Source organism: Mugil cephalus, chromosome 1 (genome assembly GCF_022458985.1).
Source record: "Mugil cephalus isolate CIBA_MC_2020 chromosome 1, CIBA_Mcephalus_1.1, whole genome shotgun sequence".
Lineage (NCBI taxonomy): Eukaryota > Metazoa > Chordata > Actinopteri > Mugiliformes > Mugilidae > Mugil > Mugil cephalus.
Genome location: NC_061770.1, coordinates 509,067 through 532,365, shown reverse-complemented (window position 1 = coordinate 532,365; position 23,299 = coordinate 509,067). Strand labels below are relative to the sequence as shown.

The 23,299-nt window shown below is 39.4% G+C and overlaps 1 protein-coding gene across 2 annotated transcripts in view; it reads left to right on the top strand.

The window, feature by feature from the left end:
- LOC125013276 (plexin-A1-like) overlaps positions 1–23,299 on the top strand; it is a 286,335-nt gene that overhangs the window by 180,453 nt on the left and 82,583 nt on the right. For both annotated transcript variants that reach the window (XM_047593791.1, XM_047593782.1), the window contains exon 11: positions 19,391–19,487. In XM_047593791.1, coding sequence (XP_047449747.1) covers positions 19,391–19,487 — 97 coding nt within the window. The remainder of the gene's footprint in view (positions 1–19,390; positions 19,488–23,299) is intronic.

Sequence of the window (23,299 nt, the reverse complement as noted above, 5' to 3'; positions counted from 1 at the left end):
AACTGTCACTGCTAATATGGAGCAACCAATTCAGCAATGTTAATTTCCTTAGCTCCAATCAGGGCATTAAGGCAGAGGGGAGGAATTTTAACGATACAAATTATGACTTAACTTAACAAGACATATGATTAACTTGCGGAGCGCACACTACAGCGCTCTGGTCCAAGAGCCTTCTTGCACTTAAAAAGGAACCAGGAGCCAATGTGTAGCTTTGGCACTTTACTCTTTTCTTCAGCCTGCCACATACTTGTCAGAGGTTTGGGGTCATTTGGCTGACTTCTACATCACCACTGGGCTGGCGTTGATTTGCGACCACTTGCTGTTTTTTGAACTATAGCAAATCGTCCACTTTCCCCCTACAAAGGGAAAGATTGAGCTTTTGTACTGTGATTCTGGAAGTCCTTCTGCCTCTGATGTTGGATGGTGACACAAATATAGTTCCGCAGCGTATTATTGAAGTTTATTTCCAGATCATAACGATGGCCCCTACGGTTCTTTTGTGCTTTGGAAAGGTCATGTGTGCATATTTAGTCACATGTGTCTCAGTAATTGCTTTATGCAAGTGAGTGCTGTCTTAGATTTGAATTTTGAGGTTGTTATTTGAACTACTTGAAAGCCTACTGAATGCAGAACAAGCTACAAAAAAAGTACTTGCTGTTAATGTTGGAATAACCTGGTCAAAATGAAAAAAAAAAAAAAAGAAACTTTCTAAAGGAATGTTGTCTTTTAGTCCAGAATTACCAAATATGACAACATTATATGTTTGGCGTGGTTCAACACAAAACCTAAAACTTAATATAATTGTGATTTTTCCCTAATATATAAACAAAGATTATATTTTTTCTTCCAACAAAGTGTAATGAATAATTTCAAAATATAATATAATAACACTATTACATAATACTAAATATTAAATACACATAGCAAAAAAACTTCTTTCCCATAGACTGGGCCTATTTATTCGAATTACAGAGAGAGAGAGAGATTGTTGTGTTCGTTAGAGTCTAAAACCGTTATAAAGTGAAATATCCTTGAATGAAGCTGTTTGTTGTATGAGGTGAAGGCTCACTGCACCATTTTATATCGCTAGCATTACTGTTAACATGCTAAAAATAGACTTTTCTGTTGCCCGCTAAGCCCACACTGCATTTATGTCTAACTCTTGAGCCGTCATGCTCTGCAGTGCACTGTGCAGCATCATCTCTTTTAAAACTCAAATAATTCAAGACAATCGACTTGATGTTCCTCTAATGTCATGGCAGTCATTTCAGTTTCAGACTATTCGGTTAGCCCGACACTATTTCAAACAATTTAAGAGCGTGCTACGGTTCTCTCCAGTCATGTGACCACCATGTAATCTCGTTGTTTGCACTATGAAAATATGCTTTATTGTATTGCAATATAACTGCAAATTCAATTAATCACACAACCCTAGTTTGCATCAACCCCAGTTTGATACATTTATTACTACATTGCTGCTATTATTTAGAGTTGATGATAGACAGAGACAAATTTACTGATTCACGGGCAAAATTAACGGAAACACACATGCATACACACATATTTGGACATGCATTCATTTCTTTCTTCACCAGTACACTTTAATGTTTAGTAAAATCCTAATGTTAACTCTGCAAAAAAAAAAGGGTCTCAACACAACTTTGGAGCTATTGACGAAGCTGGACATAGGGAGCTTTGAGATGTGTGTTTGTGTGTGAATCTATGTGCATACACACTCATGTGGCATTAGGTGGAGTGAGTAAGGCTCCTTCTTTCATCTCGTCAGGTGGGACTGTGATAAGATCCAATTAAGGGAGCTGCAGATAAAATGATGATGAATTGCTGTGGTGTGATAAGCTGACAGACACACACACAAATACAGACCCATGAACACAAGGCTGGCAAATGGTAAGAAAATAAATAAAGATAGCAAAGAGAGATGAAACTTGGCAAGCAGGCTAGGGCAGCGGTCTTCAACGTTTTTTCAGGCCAAGGACCCCCAAACTGGGGAGATTAAGTAGGGACCTTACCTACCATATGTAAATATATTAAACCCTGCCTTATAAATAAATATAAATATACATTATTATTATCATAATTTTCCATTAAAATATTAAGATAAACATAACTGACATAAACATATAGATAACGTCCTCCTTTTACCGCTTTACCAAAATATGTTGGGAGAAAATTAATATACATACAGTCAGGTCCAAAAATATTGGGACATCGACGCAATTCTAATCTTTTTGGCTCTATACACCCCCACGATGGATTTGAAATGAAACAAACAAGATGTGCTTTAACTGCAGATTTTTAGCTTTAATTTGAGGGTATTTACATCCAAATCAGGTGAACGGTGTAGGAATTACAACAGTTTGAATATGTGCCTCCCACTTTTTAAGGGACAAAAAGTAATGGGACAAGTTAAAATATCATAAATCAAACTTTCACTTTTTAATACTTGGTTGTAAATCCTTTCCCGAAGTCTGGAACGCATAGACATCACCAGACGCTGGGTTTCATCCCTGGTGATGCTCTGCCAGGCCTCTACTGCAAATATCTTTAGTTCCTGCTTGTGCTTGGGGCATTTTCCCTCCAGTTTTGTCTTTAGCAAGTGAAATGCATGCTCAATCGGATTCAGGTCAGGTGATTGACTTGGCAATTGCATAACATTCCACTTCTTTGCCTTAAAAAACTCTTTGGTTGCTTTCACAGTATGCTTCAGGTCATTGTCCATCTGCACTGTGAAGCATCCAATGAGTTCTGAAGCATTTGGCTGAATATGAGCAGATAATATTGCCTGAAACACTTCAGAATCCATCCTGCTGCTTGTCATCCTGTTTTTGAGGCTCATCAATGGTTTACATCTTGTAGTGAACCCTCTGTATTCACTCTGGTGAAGTCTTCTCTTGATTGTTGACTTTGACACACATACACCTAGCTCCTGGAGAATGTTCTTGATCTAGCCAACTGTTGTGAAGGGTTTTTTTTTTTTTCACCAGTGAAAGAATTCTTCTGTAATCCACCACAGTTGTTTTCCTTGGTCTTCCGGGTTTTTTGGTGTTGCTGAGCTCACCAGTGTGTTCTTTCTTTTTAAGAATGTTCCAAACAGTTGATTTGGCCGCACCTATTTTTTTTTTTTTGCTATCTCTCTGATGGGTTTATTTTGATTTTTCAGCCTAATGATGGCTTGCTTCACTGATAGTGACAGCTCTTTGGATCTCATATTTACAGTTGACAGCAACAGATTCCAAATACAAATAGAACACTTGAAATGAACTCTAGGCCTTTTATCTGCTCCTTGTAAATGGGATAATAAGGGAATAACACGCACCTGGCCATGGAACAGCTGAGCAGCCAATCGTCCCATTAGAGCCAAAAAGATTAGAATTGTGTTGATGTCCCAATATTTATGGACCCAACTGTATATATAAATATATAAAATGTACAGTCAACCAAAGATTTTGCAACCCCCCTGCACGACCCCCTGTTTAAGACCTATGCTAGGGGTCGCAACCCGCAGCCGCATGTGGCTCTTTTGTTCTTCTGCTGTAGCTCTCCATGGCGAGCAGTGTGGAGCAAGGATGCTGATCAAAGTCATTCACTTTTTCACGCTAACTGCCTCAGAAAAGCGGCAACTGTTTAATCAATAGTGAACAAGCAAGAGGTATGCAACAACTGAATGACAATGAATGCCACACCACTCACACTCATGGTTGTAACATCAACCAAAAACACTTAACTCCCACAGTGCACTGCAGCACATATACTCCTTGCTATCGAGTATTTAATTAAAATATATTTTATTTTGATTCGTTTTTTAAATATAATTAGAATTTATGGTGATCTCATAACATTAAAATAAAACGTGTTTAATTTTTTGTCACTCACAAAATACATCACAACTGCTAATGTGCGACACCCGCCAGTAGGTCCAGCCCACTATGTATGCATAAATAAAATTTAGTTTTCTCTGTAGCAGTTCTTTCATTTCATAAATGCAACATGCTATATATATTTTTTATATATAGCATAGAGGTAAAAAACGATCTATGCAGTGTTACGTTCAACCTGCGGAGTTCAAAATAAATACAATTTAGTTTTCTCTGTTGCAGTTCTTTCATTTCATAAATGCAACACACTATAGTTTTTTATACATAGGCCTAGCACAGAGATAAAAACGATATAGTGTTATCTTCATTTTTGGTGTCAAAGGGGTTTTGTGGCTACCAGTGTTTGGGGTCCAAATGGCTCTGTGTTGAAGGTTGCTGACCCCATAGGTCCTATGGGATAGGGGAAGCAAACAAATGAGCTAGAAACAGATGCTGAATATATTTGGAATACAAAAGATATGCATGCTTGAGAAAGTGAAAAGAAATTGTGATCTGTTAAAAAGTAAAACTGTTGAGATTAAGTAGAACAGAGGAGGGTGGACAATGTGGATGGATTATAAAATTGTCCAGCCATGCAGTGTTCAAATATGTTTATTGAGTTGTACAAGATTCAGGCAAGAAGAACGTAATTGGAAAAGGTGTAGCAGTCCCAAAAGGTAGTAATTCCTCCTTATTTTATATGCACTAAATAAATCTCCAAATTTCCATGTTTAAAAAATACACACTTTTGCCAGCTCAAGGCAGGCCAGATATAGGAAACATTCGTTCTGACAACACTTTAGTGTGATCAGTGCATATACTGCAAGTGCTCCATATTGCTTACCAGCTTGTGTTTTATTTAGTGCTGCTGACACTTGACACTTGCTAGGGAGGCTGAAGGCTCTGATACCCATCTTACATACAATTGTGCTCATAAGTTTACATACCCTTGACCATTTTCCAGAGGATATGAATGATAACACAAAAACATTTTTCCACTCATGCTTAGTGGTTGGGTGAAACCATTTATTGTCAAACTACTGTGTTTTCTCTTTTCAAATCATAGGGCGTATTCACACCAGGAAAGTCCAATAGTTCACTTGCTTTGGTCCAGACCTTTTAAAGAAAAAAAATGTGCAGTCTGTATTCACATTGCATTTTTTGACAAGCGAACCAACCTTATAAACAAACCCACGTGTGCCTTGTACCTGCTCAATCACTGGATAAAAATGATTGGCGGGATCTTTTGTCAAGTTTTTTCACTTTAAGCCAACACTGCGTCTGAGGCAGGTAAAGCCTGCCTCACACATTTGGCCGTAGACGTTGGCATTTTTGTGCGTCAAGCAGCTAATACATGTTCTCCTCTGACCATATTGCGAGGAGACAGTGCTCTCTTCTGTGCCCCACGTTGACCTATGCACATTCTTGGTATAAAATAGAAATGAATGAATGAATGAATGAAATGACCAATGACCGATCACAAACTTTTTTGTAACCTTTTTGTTTCTGGTATACCAGTTAGTGATCGATTGCACATTTTTGTTTTTTTCTTGTTTTTACGGACGACACTGTTGCTTATTTTTGCTTTGGACACCTGTGGCGAATGCATTATACTAAGTTCGTGAAATTAAACAAACTTAATATAATTTCAACATTAAACATTAAACATTTAAGAGTGGGTTGAATGGGGCAATTTTAATTATTTTGGTTAGATTTGGAATTATTCTGAATTTACATAATGTAAAACAGGACATTATTTCTGTAAATTAAATGCGGGACACTCACACAGGACAAACAAAGCGGACCAGGGTTCATTACGGACTCTGGTGCAGACCAAACAAGTGAACCGAGTCCCAGCTGCAGAGGTGGTCTCGGTTCACTTGTTTGGTCCGCACCAGAGTCCATTGATTTGTATTCACACCTACGCAAAAAGTAGGTCATTTGGATGTTTTTTGTTGTCAATATGATTTAAAAATAGAAAACACAGTTGTTTATCAATAAATGGCTTCACCCAACCACTTAGCATGAGTGGAAAAAAAGTTTTTGTGTTGTCATTCATGTTCTCTGAAAAAAGGCCAAGAAAGCAAAAATTCTTCCGGGGTATGTACACTTTTGAACACAACTGTATATTGCAAGAGGGGTAATTCACAGTGGAACATAAAAATTACCATTACATGTAGACTACCTGTCTTCTGGCCAAAAAGAAGATACTCTCAGCAATGCTGCCCCAGTTGGTTTCAGCCAACACCCAGTAAACCCACTCTCAGCATGGTGAACGTGATGGGAACCACACTTGTGGCACGTGGTAAATGTTGGTTGAAGTCTGTGTTTACGTCATATGTCAGTCAGCTCCAACTATCACCATTTAGACTCAGGTAGGAAGCAGCCGGTAAAGGTGAAACTGGGAAAAAAAAACACGTAAAGCTTCAGGGCATTAAAGCTAAACCGTGAGCTAAAAAACGTTTATTAGTGCAACTTTAATAAGGTTAATAAAATAACTAATGTTATGGTCTTTTGTCTCTGGCGTAAATGTTTTTGTGGACTGTGGGCATTAGTAGACATACCTTGTACTACGTGTGGTAGAATAGAAAAAAAGGGACTGAAATCATTAATACTGAGAATCAATAGGCAGGAGAACCATATGTGATTGATAACTTCCTGACCAATCACCATTGTATTCAGTATTCTCACTGGGGAAGTGTGTGTATATGTATCACAGCTGGCTGTGACTGGGACAGTCGAGAGTAATAAATCACAGAGAAAATTAGCAGTAGATGTGCACTCACCCATTCAATCTTACTGTCTCTTTGTGCATTATTTAGCCCCTCACCAAACACTGAAACATTGAACTTGCATACTCAAATACTCCGGGGACCTACATGTGCACTGGTGCACACTGGAATAGTCACAGGAAAAGATGTGGTGCTGCGCACTCTCACAGGCACACAGGTAGGATGACTACACAGGCTGCAGGAATACCTACTGGTTTTGTTCAAACACACACACACACACACACACACACACACACGCACACACACACATTCTCTCCCGGGGTTTAGAAGCCTGATGTGAAGCAGACATATGGAGATTCTCCACATGATCCTCTTCCTAATCATGTGGAGCAGACGGAGACTGTAGCATCAGCAGCAACCAGCAACCTGCTTTACATGATTTATTACATTGACACACATAGGCTATCAGTTCTTCACTTCTAAATTTTGGGATGATGACAGACTGTGTACGCTTGTATGTTCACAGTCCACTAATTGACTGGCTGCAGTCTAGACTTTTGCTGACTTCCACAGTCTTGCAGCATACAGTATGACACACAAACCTGGATAGCCCCTGAGCAGCACATCTCAGTGAACATGTTTCTCTGCAACACTTTCTCCTAGGTGGTTCATCCAGTAAAAAGTAGACTTAAACATATGCAACATTGTTTGGTTAATAAATATCAACCCAATTGAAATGAACTGAAATGGAGTATTGTGTGAGAGTGTGTGTGCCAGTAGTGTTTTTGTAACTCACGCTCAAGTATCCTTCAACATGACTTATTACACAATGCCCCCCCCCCCCCCCCCTCCCACACACACACACACACACACACTTATGCCAGCCATCTGCTCTGCTTTGTTAACATAGGCAATTTTCAATTCCTTGTCTGTGCACACACACGTGCTTCCTTTCTCTCTGTTTCCTACACACCAGCCATATCTATTCATACAATCCATGGAGACATGCAATCCATGGGGACGCTTCATGTAGCGAGAGGATAAACAAGTGCAGGGGCAGATAACAAATGAACCTAAGCCAGGCTGGTGTGTTACTGTAATGAGGCCAGGGACAGCTTTGTGCTCACCTTGTACTTTTTTGCTCCTCCTCCCCTCCCTCTTCCTTTTTTTCCTCTTCTTGTCACCTAGCCTCCCTTCCTTGTCCCCCTCTCATAATCCCTCCTCCTGCCCTTGCCTCTCTTTACTCCCACTGTCCTCTGCTGTCTACTGTCTGCTGTCAAGTTTTCTCTTCTCTGCCTGTTACTTTTTCCTCTGTTCTTCTTTTTCTTTAGTTATCATCCCACACTGTTACTGCCTCGCCTCTGTTCCCTCTTTGCCTCCCTGATGCTGTCTTCGTGTCCCAGCTAATCCCTTCCCCTCCTTCCCTAGTTCTACTCCTCTTACTTTCCACTTATCTGCTTTTTTGTTGTCAGCCACTTGCATCTGTCTTGCCTTTTTGTACTGCATGCTCTGTTTTATTGGTGTTCTCCTCTCATCTCTCCTCTTCCCTCCTCTCCCCTTGTCCCTGGGGTTGGAGGGTGGGGGTGCACACTATGAGTTGTCTCAGGTAGATTAATTACATGCCATGACATGAAGGAGCTGGCCAGAGGCTTTAGTAATGAGTCTGATTACTCATCTCCAGCAGTTCTGGGTACTCAGGGGAGAGAAGACAGGACAGCAGGCCATCCAAGGGTCCTCTCAGTAGGGGGAGAGCAACTTTTACCTAACTGGGTTCCACCAGTACAGTGTCAGCACGGGTGTCACTACCTTGAAAGGATAGTTTGGAGTGGGTTTGTTTGGAGTGCTTAAGTATATGTTTTGAGAAGCAGATTGGAGAACTGGCCCTCATTTAAATGTTGGGGACAAGTTCAGCAACAAAATGTAATTCATTCACCTGAAAAAGTCTAACCCTTTCAACTACAGCCTACAGGTCTGCAGTCTGCAATCAGCAACTCTGTTAAGCCCCAGCCAAGAATCCTAACAACGAACCTCCAACAGACTCAAGAAATGCCTAGAATGCACAAAAAAAATGATAGACAGACAGACAGACAGACAGACAGACAGACAGACAGACTTCACATGAACTTTTTGTGAATAGGTGAATGCATTGTCGGGTGGCTGTGGCTCAGTAGGAAGAGTGGGTTATGCAGACGGTTAGCAGCTCGATCCCTGGAACAGGCCCAAAGCTGATATATCCTTGAGCAAGACAGTTGCCCCCATTGCATAGCACAGGTGTGAATGTGTGTGTGCTTATTAGAGTGAATAGGTAGCTGTGTCTGTGACTGTAAAGCGCTTTACATACCAATAGGTAGAAAGACTATATAGAAACGAGATCATTTCCTGTTGTTGTTTTAAATGGAAGTATGGCAGAATCCGGGCATTTAATAATAATATTTGTCATTTTTGAAGCACAAGTGGGGACTTGTGCTTCAAAAATGACAAAAGGAAGCATTTTAAATATGTGAGGTCAGTGCCTAGTGACTGACCAGACCATTGTGTTTAATTATTAACATGTGTACTTTACATCACTGACTGCTCCCCCGATGTTACCTCATTACATGGTTGTTACCACATGGGTTGCAACTCCAGGGATAAGGAGGTTGGTCAACATGCCCATGACTTCAATCCAGACTGATTTATCTCACCAGTTAATGCAGTGCTTTGTCATTCAATTGTGTACACATGTCCAAGATCCTTAGAGCACCAAGCATGGTCAGACTTTCTTCTTCCTATATCTCTTCCTCTTTTTTTTCTGCTTTTTGTTATGCTCAGCGGAAGATTTATGTAGTTAGTGGTATGTGATGTAGTGCATTGAAGCAAGCTCTGCTCATGGGTGATCAATTCCCGATCAAGTTGCTATACATGATGCCAGAGTGGTAATTTATGTTAGAATAGTTCCATTGTTTTGCTTTAATGGGGTAATTTTCGCTTAACTGGTATTCATTGCTCTGCTGCTTCAGTCTTCTGCTGCTGTTTGTCCTGTTTTGGTTTGGTTTTTATTTTTTTTATTTTTCAGCATAAAACCAGCATACAACTTTTCTATTCCTCCTGAGCATCCCCTAGGAAGTGAGTTAAACACTGTGATGCTCAATGTGACTGTGTGGCACAGTGTCACAGTGTGGTTCGTGTCAGCATTTTAAACCATGTGACAGTATGAATAAAGCATGATGTGGTAGGCAGCAGGGTGGGCAGGGACTGACAAAAGAACAGGCTCTCTCTGTGTTTTGGTGACTACCAACAAGTCGAAACCCTTAAAGTTTAATGGGGGCCATGCCACGGAGAGGAGAGGAGTAGTAGGTGAGTAGGTGTTTGGGGTGCTGTGGTTTCACAGAACTGCATTAAACAGGCCTTTATCCAGTGGGATGTAATAGCAATGCAAATAGAGTCAACAGCCCACTGTGTGTGGTGGGCTAGAATCACACTGGTCTAGTGGGACGGGAATAAGTACAATGAGCCTTTCCTTTGTGGCAAAAGAGTGCTTTAGTTGATTCTCTCTTCCATGGAGCTGCTGTCCCAGAATCCTGTGGTTTCACTGGTCTCTTTTCATCTTATCTTCTTAATGTCCTAGTGGAGATTCAAACTTCCCACATTCTTTCTTCTGAGGCTGCTTACAATGACTGTATTCCTTTTCTATATTCTCCTTTTTCTTCAACTTGTCTTTTTTCCATCTCCTTTTAATTAAGACTGAACTCTAACTTAGCTATGAATGATCTGAAATAAGGCCATGATTTTTGATATGTTATTCATTTTTATTTGTTGTATGTGAACTGAATATTAAATCTATATACTTACATATAAGGAACAGATAGTACTGATTGGTTTAAGACCTGGGCCCTGTCCAGCTCTCATAAAGTAACTGCCTGTCTCCTGGAATCTCCTCCATGTTCTTGAGACTGTACTTGGAAACTCAGATAAACCTTCTGGCAATGACACTTAATGTGCCATCCTGGAGGAGTTGGACTGCCTGCGCCATCTCTGTAGGGGCTCATCTCACTGTTGCCTGTCTAGTGCACCTGCTGTTAATTTCCTGAACACCAAAGCAGCTGAAACTAATTGACAATCTCCTCTGCTACATAATTGACCAGATCAATAACCCAGAAGTTTAAGTGACTTGATGCAGTACTTTGAGTAAAATGTGTTCGTTTGGCTTCCGGTTTGACGGGCGATGGAGTAGGCAGCAGATTGGAAGAGCTCTGTCACCATTCGACATTTACTTGCTCTATTTCATGCCCCCTCATAGCCTGGTGAACCTACTTTTAAAGCTATCATCTAAGTTGGAGTTAATGGTGTTCAGTTAAATATGGGCAAAACAACTGCAACTAAAGGTAGAAATCCCGATGAGAGCGACGGCAAGCATATAGCAGCATAACTAAGGGATGGTTAAGTCCTGCCCTAGCTATAAGCTTTTTCAAAAAAGAAAACCTGACCTTAAAAGTAGAGACGGTGTCTGCCTCCCAAACCCAAACTGGGAGCTGGTTCCACAGGAGAGGAGCCTGATAGCTGAAGGCTCTATCTCCCGTTCTACTACTTAGAAACTCTAGGAACCACAAGTAGACCTGCACTTTGAGATCTTAGTGATCTGTTGGGACAGTATGCTTCTATGTGATCTTTCAGATATGATGGAGCTAGGCCTTTTAAGGCCTTATATGTAAGGAGGAGGATTTTAAATTCAATTATAGATTTTAAAGGGAGCCAATGAAGAGAAGCTAATACTGAAGTAATATGATCTCCCTTGCTAATTCTCCTCCTGTCAGTGCTCTTGCTGCAGCATTTTGAATCAATTGGAGGCTTTTTAAAGAGCAACTTGGACAGCCAGACGGTAACGAGTTACAATAATCCAGCCTGGAAGACACACATGCATGAACTAGTTTTTCCCCATCACTCTGAGAAAGGATTTTCCTAATTTTGATGATATTACGAAGGTGAAAGAAAGTGTATTCCTTTTCAGGTGACCAGTCCTGGAGGCCAAGGCAATTCCATCCAAAGAAACCAGGTGATTAGATAATGAATCTCTGCCATGTTTAGGGCCAAATACAATGACTTCTGTTTTGCTGAGTTTAGAAGTAGAAAATTACAGGTCATCCAAGCGTTTATGTCTTTAAGGTATGCTTGGAGTTGCTGATTAGTTTCATCTGGTTTCATAGATAAATATAACTGGGTATCATCTGCGTAGCAATGGACGTTTATGCCATGCTTTCTAATAATATTGCCCAAAGAAAACATGTATAATGTGGATAATACTTCATTGTTTACATGGACAAACTGGAATGTGTCTGACAGATAGGATTCAAACCAGTGTAATGCAGCTCCTGTAACCTTGATCACACTTTCAAGTCTCTGTAGTAGAATACTTTGATCAAAGTGTCAAATGCAGCACTAAGATCTCGCAGGACAAGTATAGAAACAAGTCCATTGTCTGAAGCCATGAGGAGATCGCTGGTAACTTTAACCAGAGCATTTCTGTACTATGATGAACTGATGAAATGATCACACAACTGATTGGCAACAACCCTTTCTAAAACTTTAGATATAAAAGGAAGGTTGGAAATTGGTCTATAGTTTGCTAAAACATCTGGGTCAAGAGTAGGTTTTTTAAGCAAAGTTGTAATTACAGCAGTTTTAAAAGACTGGGGCACATACCCTGTTAATAAAGATAAGTGTATCTGATTTAATATGGAGGTATTAATTAACGGAAAAACCTCCTTGAGCAATTTAGTCGGGATGGGGTTTAGAAGACAAGCTGATGGTTTAGATGCTGTAATAACTGAAGTGAGCTCAGGAAGATCAATTAGCAAGAGAGAATCCAAATATTGACTAGGTCCTTCAGAGGTTTCTGATGCCACTGTACTTACATCTTTGATCTATTAATGAAGAACAATAATAATAATTATAAATAATAATTGTTTATTATTTTTTTTTTTATAAATTGTTTAATTATCTTTCCAGGCTATGTGAGCTTCTTCAGAACTGCCTGCTTTGTACTATACAACTGAATTATACCATGGAGCTACCCTCCTGAGATTCATGTTGGAGTTACACACACACACACACACACACACACACACACCTTTCTGTTGACCCTTCCTGCCTATTGTCCCACTAAAATTATATCCTGGAATGTGAAAGAGGTCAATATTAATAAATAAAAATATTTATTTTCATTTATTTATTTTCATTTCACAGTATTGTCAGACCACAGTGACATACTATTGGATATGAATCTTGAAGTCGTCCCCCTCCAACCAGAATCTGGAGACTCAACCCTCTTTTATTATCAGACGAGAAATATGACATTTTATTTCATAACAAATTGATTTTTTCTTCACCTCCCTGGTTATGTCCCAAACCATATAGAGCAAACCAAACCATGACTGCCCCAGTCATCATGGCCTCCTCCAGTTGTCCACTCCTACCTAGATGAACAATTCACCAACCTGCCAATGATTCCTGTTATACTAACAAACTGTCACAGATCATCAGCTATGTGTTATATTACTAGACCCTACATGTTTCCTTCAGCTTGATGTATGTATCTATGACAGACTAAGATTATCAGAATCCGAATCAGAAAAAAACTTTATTAAGGGCAATTAGGAGGGCGAAGAGCGGTACATAAAATAAGACAACAACTGTAAAACAGCAGATAAGGTATGACAAATAAATAAATAAAATAAATAAAGTGAGGCATGGATAAAAAAAAATTTAAAGTGACACTTTTAGTTAAAATTTCAAAGTTGTATTGCACAAGTTACAGTTACAGAGTGATACCAGCAACATATGGAGAAAGTTAAAATACTTCAATGTATTTGAATGTGTAATAGAATGTCAGCAAGATGATCTCACTAACAGAAAAAGAGTTCAGTTTCCTTAGTAGGTACATCCTCTGGTGGCACTTCCTCAGGATCCCTTCGGTGTTGGATGAGAACCTCAGTTGGCAGTCCATGATGGTTCCCAGGTATCTGTATTCCCCAACTGTCTCGACCGGAGAACCGTGGATCATAGTGGTGACAGCTGCCGCAAGTTCCCTTTGCTGCTAGAGAAGGTCACCACCATCTCCTTAGTTTTGCTGACATCCAGCTCCAGGCAGGAAGAGTCACACCACTCTACGAACTGCTGCAGAGCGGGTCCATGGTGGTGGGAGGGACTGGACAGGAGAGACAGGAGAACTGTGTCGTCAGCAAACTTCACCAGGTGACAGTTGGGGTGCATTGATCTGCACTCGTCGGTGTACAGAATGAAGAGCAGCAGAGAAAGTACACAGCCTTGGGGGGAGCCAGTGGAGGTGGTGAGGAGATCAGACAGGTTATTGTTAATCCGGACTCTCTGGGTTCGGTTGGTCAGAAAGTCAAGGATCCAGAGGATTAGCTGGCTGCTCAAGTTGAAGTTCCGCTGGAGTCTCTCTGCCAGGATGTGGGGTTGCAGGGTGTTGAAGGCTAGGAGAAGACAGCAAACAGGAGTCTGGCGGAGGTGATGGGAATCTCCAGGTGTCTGTGGATAGTGTCTATCAGTGCATTTACATGCATGTGAAAAAAAACAAATTATTGCCTTAATCGGACTATAACAGGAGAATGTAAGTGCATGTAAACACGTTACTCCGATTAAAATCTGAGTTCTCATTGTCCAATTGAGACAACCACATAATGCGATTGGAAGTTCGAGTTTTCATCGGATAATGCGTGTGCACATGCTCCACCACCGCTGCACTGGCGTGTGACCCCGGAACAAACATGTCCAAGAAAGCTGGGCGTAGAAGAAGAAGAAAAGAAACGGGGCCATCTGAGGGATAGCGCGGATCTGACCTGCATCGGAAGTAGCTCGAACATTACGTATAAGATTAAACACTGTACTATTATCCATCTGGTTGTTGTTTGAAATGCCGGTTTGCCCCATGAACGACTCTTGTTTATTATATCACATAATAGGTCACCCGGAAATCGGGCCACATTAACGTGGTATTATCCCGCTTAAAAGACACGTATCGCCACCTAGTGTGGAAGAGGAGAACAGTTACTCGATTTTCTTGCGCTGCATGTAAACTGGGACACAGGTCGAGTTGTGAGTTGGTCAGAGTGAGAATGTGTTGGCCACTGGGTGCAGGTTGTTCAGGGCCCTGCGGGGGCTTCTCTTGGGATAATGGTTGAGTGTTTCCAACATTTGGGGACAGTTCCTGTGTTGATGGAGGTCTGGAACAGTTCCTGGAAGACACTTCCTAACTGGCCCGCACAGTGTCTGAGGACCCGGCCAATGATGTTATCGGCCCCAGGTGCGCTGTTAGCCTTGGATCTCTTTAGGGCCCTCACTACGTCGGTGGTGAGGAAAGAGATGCAGGGGACGTTGTGGTCGTCAGGTATGAGGGTGGATCTGATGTCCTCTAGCTGGGTGGAGAACAAGGAATTGAGGTCATTGGGGAGAGATGCCGGTGTGCTGCCGGGGAACAAACAGAATTCGACCTTTTAACCACTGACAAGGGAACACGTCTTATCATGAAAGTCAGATATAATACTTATGAATTTGAAGACAAACCTAGTAAATTACTTGCCCTGCAAGCTCATCAGGCAGCAACTTCACGCTCAATTAGACTCTCCAAACAATTAGACTCAGTCACATACTGGAGAAATATTGATGGACCACACAACCTAAGTAAAGCTTTCTTGGAATTCTATACCAACCTATACACATCAGAATGTAATGATGATCACAATCTTACACGTACCTTCTTCGAAGGCCTGATTATCCCTACCCCGTCGGAGGACCAACATACTAAATTGGTAGCTGACAATTCAGTTTCAGAAATCATTACTGCCTGTCATATCGCCCTATTTCTTTACTTAATGTAGTGTAGGGGAATCAAATTATTAAACAATTAAGCGAAAGTTGAAAGGGGGCACCATTTACAGAGTACGCTGTACACTGTAAGAATTAATCAATTAACATTGGATCAGTATTAATTAGTAGTAATTAATCAATCTCATCATATCTGAGGCGTCAGCTCTCAGTACAGCGATATTTTTTTATGAATAATAAACAATATGATGAATAATATAACAGAGTAATGGAAAATGATGAGAATACCGAAATAAATGAGTTTAACAAAAGTGGGAAGTATGAACAAAAAGAGGACGCAAACAAAACCTTAACACGTTTCATAACACATATCAACTCTGCTCAAATATGAAGTCAAAGTCTACTTATGGGAATTCCTTGGATACTGCTCCTAACAACTGGATCGGGTGACCAAACGCTGTCCTGGAGAGCTCGATCTTCCACAGTGGTAGCGTTGGGGAAACAAGCGGTTCTGAAGCGTTCAGAGTAGATTGATGGATAGGTTGATGGATCCAGGTCCAGACCTCAGCGTCAGCTACAGCAGAGTTTTCCTCAGTATTACATAGACAAAGTGGACAAAATTGCACTTAAGAAGTTGCCGCGTAGCAGAGTTTGATGGTGTGTTGAAAACTGGTTGTCAATAATGGAAATGAAAAATACTTCAGATGGCCGGTCGAAAATATCTACAAAAATATTACTAAAGCGTGACTGTCTTGACAGTTAAAATAAAATTTTAGTTTTAAGAGTATTAAATAACAGTTGTACTTCTCACAATGTTAAACTCAGAAGTAGGATGAGAGAGACATGAGATCAAACACTTTCAATGAAACATCATCATCTTGGCATGAAAACTTTACATGAAATTACGTCCCAAAGACATTTCCTTAGCCAGCCCCTGGATGGCAGTATGGTTCCCTGGTAGACACTTATGATTGAAGTACTCAAGGGCTAACTTTATCAAATGTTAAGTTAGAAAAACGAACAAAACTGTTTTTTTTGACACAAATCACAAGCTTTGTCCGACTCCTATCTTTGAAGCCTTTAGTGAGATGTTCAGAACTCATGTTGATCCCAGTCTGCTCTGTTCCCTGTTTGGTTTATCATCTGAAGATCTTTGTGCTGCTTTACCACGCATGTTATCATGGCTTTCACTGCACTCCTTGCAAGACATGCGATACTTTTCAAATGGAAACAACATGTTCCTCCTTTCTTTTCTCTTTGGATTAAAAATGGTGTGTATTTTTTGAAGTTAGAAAAGAGGGTGGATGAGGTGGGATTGCAATGGTGAAATTATTGCATCAATTATTCTGATGAACATTGCATTCATATGTACTTTGAGGATGAATGTGTATCTTGATATGTTATACATCTGTTTCAATATGTTCTATCCTTGTGGTGTAAGATATTTATAAAAAACAAAACAAAAAAATGTCTGTTTGTCTGTTTAATTTTTTTGAGCTGCATATTAACAAGTTAATCGATTCTCCAAGTATCAGCTAAAAAAGTAATTTAAATTAAGCCTTAAATTAAGTCTTAAATTAAGGATGTGAAGTCAAATATGATGAGGCAGTGAGCAGTGTATCCATATCTACTAGTCAAATGTTTGGACACACCTTCTCATTTAATAGTTTTTCTTTATTTTCATGACAATTTACATTGTAGATTCTCGTTGAAGGCATCACAACTATGAATGAACACATATGGAATTATATAGTAAACAAAAAAAAGTGTGAAATAACTCAAAAAATATGTTTTATATTTTAGATTCTTAAAAATTGCCACATTTTGCTTGGGTTACCGCTTTGCATGCTCTTGGCATTTCCTTGAAGAGCTTCATGAAGAGCTAAAATGGTTTTCTAACAGTCTTGAAGGACTTCTCAGAGATGCTGAGCACTCGTTGGCCCTTTTGCCTTCACTCTCCTGTCCGTCTCATCCAAAAACATCTCATTTGGGTTTAGGTCAGGTGACTGTGGGGTCCAGATAATATCTCACAGTACTCTCCTTCTTGGTCAAATAGACCTTAAACAGCCAGGAGGTGTGTTTGAGGTCATTGTCCTGTTGAAAAATAAATGATGGTCCAACTAAATACAAACCGGATTGAATTTCAGGTCTCTGCAGGATGCTGTGGTAGCCATGGTGGTTCAGCATGCCTTCAATTTTGAATAAATCCACAGTGTCACCAGCAAAGCACCCCCACACCATCACACCTCAACAGCTGTCATATAGGGCTGTCAGCTGTGTACCAACCTGACTCCAGCATGTCTTTAGTATGTATCTATGAAATATAACGTAGCAAACGTAAGGAAAAAACACTGAATGACAAGGTATGACCAAACTTTTGACTGGTAGAGTAAGTCGAAGTGTAACAATCATTCTTATATAATGAAGTGAACATAGGAATAAGGACATGAGAACAGCATCACTTACAGTCCTCATTAACAGTCAAAATTAACAGTCAGGCTGATGTCAGGCTGCACGGTACTTCTGCAAAATATTTGCAGCTTGATATGTACAGCTTGATGAACATTAATCAACGGGACCACAATGGACGACCCATACTAAATAACACAATGGATGGACGATCTGAGATGATTAGCTAGTGTGCAATGGTCGGACACCTGTTTGAGAAATCAAGCGTGTACACTTAAGAGAAAATGAGGACATAAAATACTTAGATAGCTACAACTATGTCCTGAATGGTCACCAACACAACACAAAGATTTAACAGATGAGTTTTGTGTTATGCAAGCCAAAGTTCTGCCTAGCTGGAAAACAAACATGCATTTCAGTTTGAAAATATTAATCATACTTATCCGATTCTAGCTATGACTGGCTATGCCAGAGGTTGCCGTGACATAGTCATGACGTAGTTTAGCAGCTAAATCTTGCAGCTTTTAAGTTGAAGTTTTGAACCTGAACAGTAACCAGACAACTTGTCGAGGACAAGTTGTGAGAACTCCCAAGGTCATTTTGTTAATGTAATCTTGTGTAACAAGCTTTATACATACACCTGTGTGGGCCTATGTTGACAATGGATAGCAACATCTACTCTTTCAGAAGTACATATCAACTGGATGGCACACACAGAACATGCAGTATAGTTAACATTAGTTGTAGCACATTTGCTGATAAGCTAAAATTAGCATTTGCTCGACTAACATGAAGCTCTACTTACCGTTATTCGCATTACTTCAAATGTCAAATAAAATTGGAAATTCTTGCATCCCAGTCTGTAATCATGTTTTCAATTCTATGTTCTATGTCCTTGACATTTCCCAAGTACTTTAGTGCGATTCAGTATTGAATTGGGATATTAACTTGCCTAAATAAATTTTCATCAAGGAAAACTCAGAGTAGAGTGAAGAAAAGTTCAGCTTATATCTTATATCGTAAGTGTGTGTCTGTGTTTGTGTGTGTGTGTCAAACCTTATTAGAATTGGCTATTTCATTTTATACCGCATCTTATTTCTCCCTTATTCTTATCACACCACTTAGCTCGTGTGTTAATCAATAAGATCCTCTCAGAAAAATTAGGGTTCATGGCTTCCTCTCACTGACCACCTCTCTTCCTGTACTTCCCTTCCTTCTTCTCTTCTTCACATCTTCCACCCCATTTTCTTTACGTCAGCTGTCCTGTATTTTTCATCTGTTCTGCTCTGCTCATCTCCTCTCCCCGCCTCCATTCTTCCTTGCCCGCTCAAATGAAAACCCATCTGTTATTTCTTTGTGTGTATTTATGAAATATGACTGTTTTGATGAATATGGGTTAATGCATGCATGCTTTCTTGGGCTGTATTGCTGCCTGCAATGAAGTTGGGGTGTATCACTATGCAAATAAAACAATATTTCATGCAATTGCCAGTTTGCACTTAATCCATTATAAATCAGCAACTTTTAACACCTTGTCGTTCTCTGTCACAGTATGACTACGAGGGCAGTGATATCAGTGACCTACCTGTTGACCTCTCTGTGGTGTGGAATGGAAACTTTGTGATCGACAACCCATTCAACATTCAAGGTAGAACATCTCTTTCGCAGTCCCTCCTACTGCCAGATACTGCAAAACGAGTGAATTGGCCCTGCTTGTTTATTGGTCGTAATGAGTTTCTGGGAAGTAACAACAACGTGTGCAGCTTCATAAGAAATCTGTAATTTATTTTTTACAGCGATCATAGGGAAAGGTGAAAGTGTGCCATTGTTTGGAAGGACAACAAACAAGCATCCATCCAGAAATGAATAGAAAAAGATAAATAAATGGAGAATGCAATAGACAGAAGAAAGGGACGGAGTGGAAGAGGTATAGGTGCATGATGGATTGATATATTGACGTAATCTTGGGAGGTGGGGTAGATGTGAATAAAGGGATTGATAAAGAAAAACTAAAAGTGACAGAAAGGGATAGCATTTAATATGTTTAATCGATATTTGTGCATGACATGGAAAACAATCACCATTTCCAAATTGTGGTGGAGCCTAATGATTTTAGATGTTTCATTACACAGGATAATATAAGTCATGCTCTCAAGTGTGTCGTACCATGGTGTTTTGCTCCAAACACATATGCAGAATCAGATTAACTACCACTTCCCATTGTGTACTATCTGACCTCATTTTGATGGATGTCAGACATGCTGTTCATTTAGAAGGTTACTTTGAGATGGGTTGCTTATCGGTTGCGACCCAATTCTTCTGTCTGCAATATTTTGTTTTATATGTGCTCTTTTAAGGATGTCTGTCTGTTCTGGGGAATCTTCTCAGGGGATTAAACATTTTGTGTTTAGCATGTGCTGAGAAGTATGGTAGCTGTAACAACAAAATAAGTAATCCCGTTTTTGTGTGTCAGGTAATAAAATCCTATACTGTCACTCTGAACTATAGATGTGATGACTTTTTCCTAATTAGATAACTGAGCAATACAACCCATGGTCAGTGTCTACTGAGTACAGTGCATTATTGTCAAATACTGCAATCACTGTTTACTGTTCATCCTTGCGTTATTTTGCTGTCAAGATCTTTTATAACAGGTGTGATAGTGCACTCTAAAGAGTTCACTGATGGCAACCAAATTGAATTCCACAGAGCACAGATGCTGGGTATGACTAAAGCCCCTTTCACATTACATTACTGACGTGGGAATGTCTTTTATTCCTACTGTAATGCACATCATCTGAAAAGGCAGAGCAATGGTCCAGAACCTCTCGACAGCATTTAACAACTTCACCAAACGCCTTAAAATAGGAGAGAGAAGGAGGCTGCAAATTAACAATTTGATAGTGAATTTCGTTGTCAAATATCTAAGACTAGGGGTTGGCAACCTTTATGTTATTGTTAATAATGGCACACTCGTTGAAAAGAAAATTTCAGTCCAGCACTCCATGTCATAAAGTTAAATTATAACACAAAATACAAAAACATTTCCAACATTTGTGGAATTTTATTCCATGATGTGTCAAATGAAAATGAAATGAAAATAGTTATATGCTGATTATTTAATAAAACATTTTTAAATTTGTCTCAACTCTGTAAATTACTGAATAGCCTTAACTGCTTACTGTTTCTCATCATTTGGGGCGACCACTTGTCATGTGGGGTAACGAACGATTGGCAATTCTGTACTAAATTCAAAATTTAATGTCTATCAGTTTTGGTCCAAATATTAATCATTGGTATAGCATGTATAAGTGGATACTATCTGTACACATTTTGAAACAGTTTTATGAATTCTAGAGTAAAAGATGTATATATAACGGCTTTATGAGGGAGACACTGCCATTATAGATAAAATTTATTTAAAAATGGTTTACAAAAAATGAAAGGACACATAAGTCTATATTTCTTAATTTAATTACTGATACTTATTAAAATATAAATTATGTTAAGGAAGTCTATTAATTTTGAGATAAATTACAGTAGCCCCAAATGACCTTTTTAAGGTTGTTGCCCTATTAATTTAAGTTTAAAAACACTAAAATATCTTTATTTGAAGTTTTCACATACATACATGTGTACACTACATTCCAATATGTTTAAAGATACTTTTCTGTTATTTACTCAAAACACTGTTTCATAAACATATTGTGTCACTTGGAAGACAGGGGCCAAAACTGTGCAACAGTGCAACTGTACTATATCTGTATCCCATAACAAAGCAGTCTGGGGCAATACCGCAAACACACACACACACACACACACACACACACACACACAGAGAGCAGCAATCTGATGTAAACATCGGTATTAACTGTATAAACTTCATGACCAGAGTCTCCCTCATTAACACACCTGTCTCCTCTCATCCACACAGACATTCTACTACACCACACCACTGTTTAATGGAGATCTGGCATAAAATAACGGAGAGAACGTGAACTCAAAAAATATAAAACGTGCTCATCAATGATGTGGTGAGATAATTGTGTTATCAAAATATATCATTATTATAGTTTTTAGTGTTAATATCAATCCATTTTGCCAAATACCTACAAGCCTTTCAATGGCGTTGCACATTACCGGAATTTTTAATTTAACCAATCTGTATTGTATCATAAAATATATGTCTGACATTTATAATAAACCAAACAGATTGAAAATCGGTTGAAAATTCAGTGAGTTATGATGATTTTAATGGTTGATAGACGTCTTACTTTTACTTTGTACTGTATTTTTAGTGAGGTAATTGGCGTCTGCACTTCAATTGGACTTCAGAATTCTATATTTGCTATCTGACTTTTGAGGTGCCTGGGATTTGACACAGAAAGCATCTGAGGCCAGTGGTTGCACTTATGAAACAACATGTTTTGCTAAAGCCTTACCAAAATCTTGTTACAATTACATATATTCAATGCAACGCTTACTGTTAAAAGTCTAATACTCTTTAAAACTTAGATTATACAACTGCCCTTGCTCGAAAAATTACCACACAGACCATCTCCTCCTGTTCTCCTCCTTTTTCCTCTCCATTCTCTATTAATCCCTCCCCATTCCGTCCCATCTCTTTCTTTCTGAATTGGAGCTGTATCATCTGTCTGAGGCAGAACTGCTTGGCGCTGGCCCAGCCCTGGCCCTAGTGTAAAGAGGAAATGTTAAAGTTAATTAAATCATTCATTTGGCTCAGATTAATTACTGTGCGCTACTTTTAAACTGAGCCGTCACTAATCAGATTAGGCCGAGCTGAGGGCCGAGGCAGGCAGATACAAAAGAGGCTCACTTTGAAGACTGGCCCACGTCTCTCTAGAGGAGGGAGGAGATTGCTCCGTGCTCTGATGCTTTAATTTTTTTTTCCCTCTCCGTTGCCCTTCACCTCATTTCAAATCTGTTTAACAGGTGCAACAACAAAAAAACACTGCCTGCAGATTTGGCGACATAGCATCAACTAAGATAATTAAAATGACAATTAACAGATGAAAAAACAAAAAGTCATTTGGTACTTCTTGCTCTCGTTTGAATGCGACTCTCTCTCCTGTTAGCTTTCGCTTCTCACTCACATCCTCTGTTGTTTAAGGCCTCTCTCTGATATTCTCTCAACCTCTCTTGCTTTTTCTATCACCCCAAGGGTCCTCACCATCTTTAAATCCATAACAATTGTCATTGGTGCTTTGTTAACATCGCAGCTAAAATTTACCCCCTTGCTTTCTTTCATCTCCCTCTCCTCCAGATTCTCAGGTGTTTAAGGTTTTAATTTATCTATTTATTTATTTAATTATTCATTTTGTACTTTTAATGACTTTTTCCACTCTGCAGAGTTGAGGGAATGTTTTTTTTTCTCTTACTTTTTAAACACAATTAATTATTCAGTCCCTATTGGCACTAGAAGACATTACCTGTTGAATT